At 37.5% G+C, this 3052-nt stretch overlaps 1 protein-coding gene across 1 annotated transcript in view; it reads right to left on the minus strand.

The window, feature by feature from the left end:
• SRPK2 (SRSF protein kinase 2) overlaps window positions 1-3005 on the minus strand; it is a 99605-nt gene extending 96600 nt beyond the window's left edge. The window contains exon 1 of the mRNA XM_009883540.1: window positions 2833-3005. Within this exon, the coding sequence (XP_009881842.1) occupies window positions 2833-2870 (38 nt within the window). The 5' untranslated portion in view covers window positions 2871-3005. The remainder of the gene's footprint in view (window positions 1-2832) is intronic.
• Between the last annotated feature and the right edge of the window lie 47 nt (window positions 3006-3052).

Below are 3052 nucleotides of genomic sequence, written 5' to 3' on the forward strand. Positions count from 1 at the left end.
GGGGGGGGGTTAGTGGAAACAACGAATGAATCTCATTAAGAAAAATGTCTCAGGTTGGTATTAATTTACTTTTCAAGGCTGCAGTGTCTTTAACATCTCAGAAGATCCTCAACAAAGGGTTCATCTTACTTTTATTGCTAACGTCTCCTAAAAGCCTCTTAAAAACATAACCACCAACTATCCTAAGAGAATGCTGCAGGATTTTTAACGTGTTGAGCTTCCACAACAGCCAAACCATCCATTATTTTCCAGCTTCCTTCTCATCAATTTTTCCTTCTAAGATAGGATAACATGTTGAACTTGCTAAGTGAGGAGGAAAACCTACAAAACTAAACTGCCTTGTAAAAACAAAGACCAACCAAAGAAAGAGTCAAGTAATGGGCTTCTCTCTTTCCTCCTCTATTCCCATTTCATCAGCTTCTGTAAACGCACAGATGCACCTCCCCTCCTTCTATGCAAGCACTGTCTAGCAGCCTCTGCTAGTGCAGAAAACAAGAAACAAGCCATGGACTATTTCAGATCTTCCACACAGCATTTCCATCCAAAGAACTCAAGCTTCTAAAAAAGTCCGACCACTAGAAGCAGGGATAAAAATTGATAATAAAAAATACGCAAGTGTGAATTCCCTTTCTGTGTTTGTCAAAAACATGCATATTTTCATGTCTGTATTGTATGAACACACACAATTTTGCTGTACAGCAGATTGAGGACAGTTTAGCAGTTCAGACACTCAATACTATAATTTTATTTTTTTTTCTTAAAAATATCTTATACAGTAATTTTGAAAGGGCCTTGAAAGGAACTGGCAGCTAATAGGATAGACAGCACTGTTTCATAACAGCTTGCAAAAAAATTCAGTCTATTTTTAGATACATGAAAAGAATGTGGTTATTGAAAAAAAAAATCTCAGATAATATATAAAGTTGTTTTCATTTATAACTGACCACGTAAACTGTGCGGCTGATGTGTCAAATCAATCTCCAGGTGAAGAGTACCACATATTTAAATCCTCAAAAGAAATCTATGTGCATATACAACATTCACATTTTAATCTTTATTGCAAGACAATGCACCGTGGTGTTATAAAATCTTACTTTTTAATGAATGGCATTTAAACGGATCTCAGACAAATGCATCTTTTTCTAATTATGTGTTATAATCCTTTACAGGGACCCATTCATCTAGGACTACCATTAGTTCAACTATGAGCATGTTTTGCTCAAAAACACAGTGATCAGTTTTAGAGTGCTGCATAACATTCCTATTGATAAAATAAGTATCTATATTGTATACCGAATTCCCCCACAGCAATGCTAACAAAAGCCTTTTTAAAAATCAAATTAACACCTGTTTCCTTTACTATTCTCACCCCATCATCCTCTCTGTTATCACCACCATTTTATTAGTCTTATATTTAAAAATTTTAGGCATCAGGGTGGGATAGAGATAAACAAATAAACATTAACATCTCCTTTCATGAGTCTTAATTTTGAATAAATAAATAAAATATCTCTCAAAGCTCTTCTTATATTTCTCCATTTTGGAAAGGTGACTTAACAACCCATTCCCCCCCCACCATTTTCTGTATCTCTCATTTCTGGTATTTTGTTATACTACAGCTGGTGAAAGGCAATGCAGTTTGATTCTACATATCTTACACAAACATACTTATAAATCAAATTAAAGTGCTCATTTTGCTTTTTAAAACCATGCATGCCACACAGCACTCGTTCATTTTGAACGATGCCTTTTAGCCTGTTTCCTTAAGATAGCTTTCAGTGCATTATCATGTCTTTCTATGCTGAGCCATTCAATAAAATGTACTTTAGATAATAATTTCAGCTAAGCATACAGTTTGAGCGCTTAAAATTAAAAATTGGGGGTTTTTTTTGCCAACATCCAATATTAAAATGACAAAATAGCACATTTCGGCTGTATGCAAAAGACCATCCAAATGATTACTGTAAATAATTTGGGAAAAAAAAAAAAAAGATATTATGTTCGTCTGGATTTAAGCAATTTTGAAAATAAAAATCTCTCCTAAAATTCAGTCTCAAGCAAAACAGAACTGAGCAGGGCTGGATCATTTAAAACCAACAAAATAATCACCAGGAGGTTATTTAACATTAAAAAACAAAACAAAACAAAACAAAAAAACTTAATGTGCATTTAGTACCTCGAAATATTTCTTTAAGAAGAAACAGCTACTTGAAACTGTAATAATCTGACTGACAGATAAAATAATTGCTTTAAAAACACTTCTGAGTCATTTTGTCCTTACCTGCAGGCATGAACCATTACTGCATGCAGCGACTGCTCCATTTCCTAGCACAGACTTGAACAAGGATCGCATCTATCTCACAGAATGTGACTAATTGGAGGATTTGCGATTCCTGAGCTACTTTGCAAAGGACACTCCCTTTCCACATAACAGGACGCGAAACGCTTCACCGAGTTACATTTCCTACGCACCTAAATTCAAAGGAACCCTTTGCAACCGCGGAACGGCTTCCTGCAACACAACAGAAACGCCAGGTCTTTTTATCCCTATCCTTCACACCACCCAGCAACACTTGATGGGAAAATGCCATAGAACATTGTGTGAAATTTGGTACAATCAAAAATAAATAACATTTTAAAAAAAAATCAATACATCTCTGCAAAAACGCACAAAGCTCAACCGAAAAGAGAGGCTCGATGGATACGGTACGATAACCAGCATGCAATACGGCAACAATGCTTAGCAAACTTGCCGAGGGAAAGGGAGAAGCCCTGCGCCGCTGCTCGGCAGCGCTACACCACGGACCGCTCATGCAGGAGATGCAGCCGTACCTTTCTGAAGAGGACGACTTCTCAGAGTTAACTGACATCAGCAGCTCAATCTTCTGCTTGATTTCTGGAAAAATCAGGAAAATATTCACAACCGAGACCGCCTGCCCTCGCTCTCCAAACTCTTATGAGCCAAACGATTTTATTTCCCTAAGCCCTTTTGTTCGGGAGGAGGCCGCGGCAGACAGCGCTGCTCCTGCCAGGGCCGGCCCAGCCGCGCTCT

The sequence above is a fragment of the Charadrius vociferus genome, unplaced genomic scaffold, assembly GCF_000708025.1.
Source record: "Charadrius vociferus isolate BGI_N301 unplaced genomic scaffold, ASM70802v2 scaffold704, whole genome shotgun sequence".
Taxonomy (NCBI): domain Eukaryota; kingdom Metazoa; phylum Chordata; class Aves; order Charadriiformes; family Charadriidae; genus Charadrius; species Charadrius vociferus.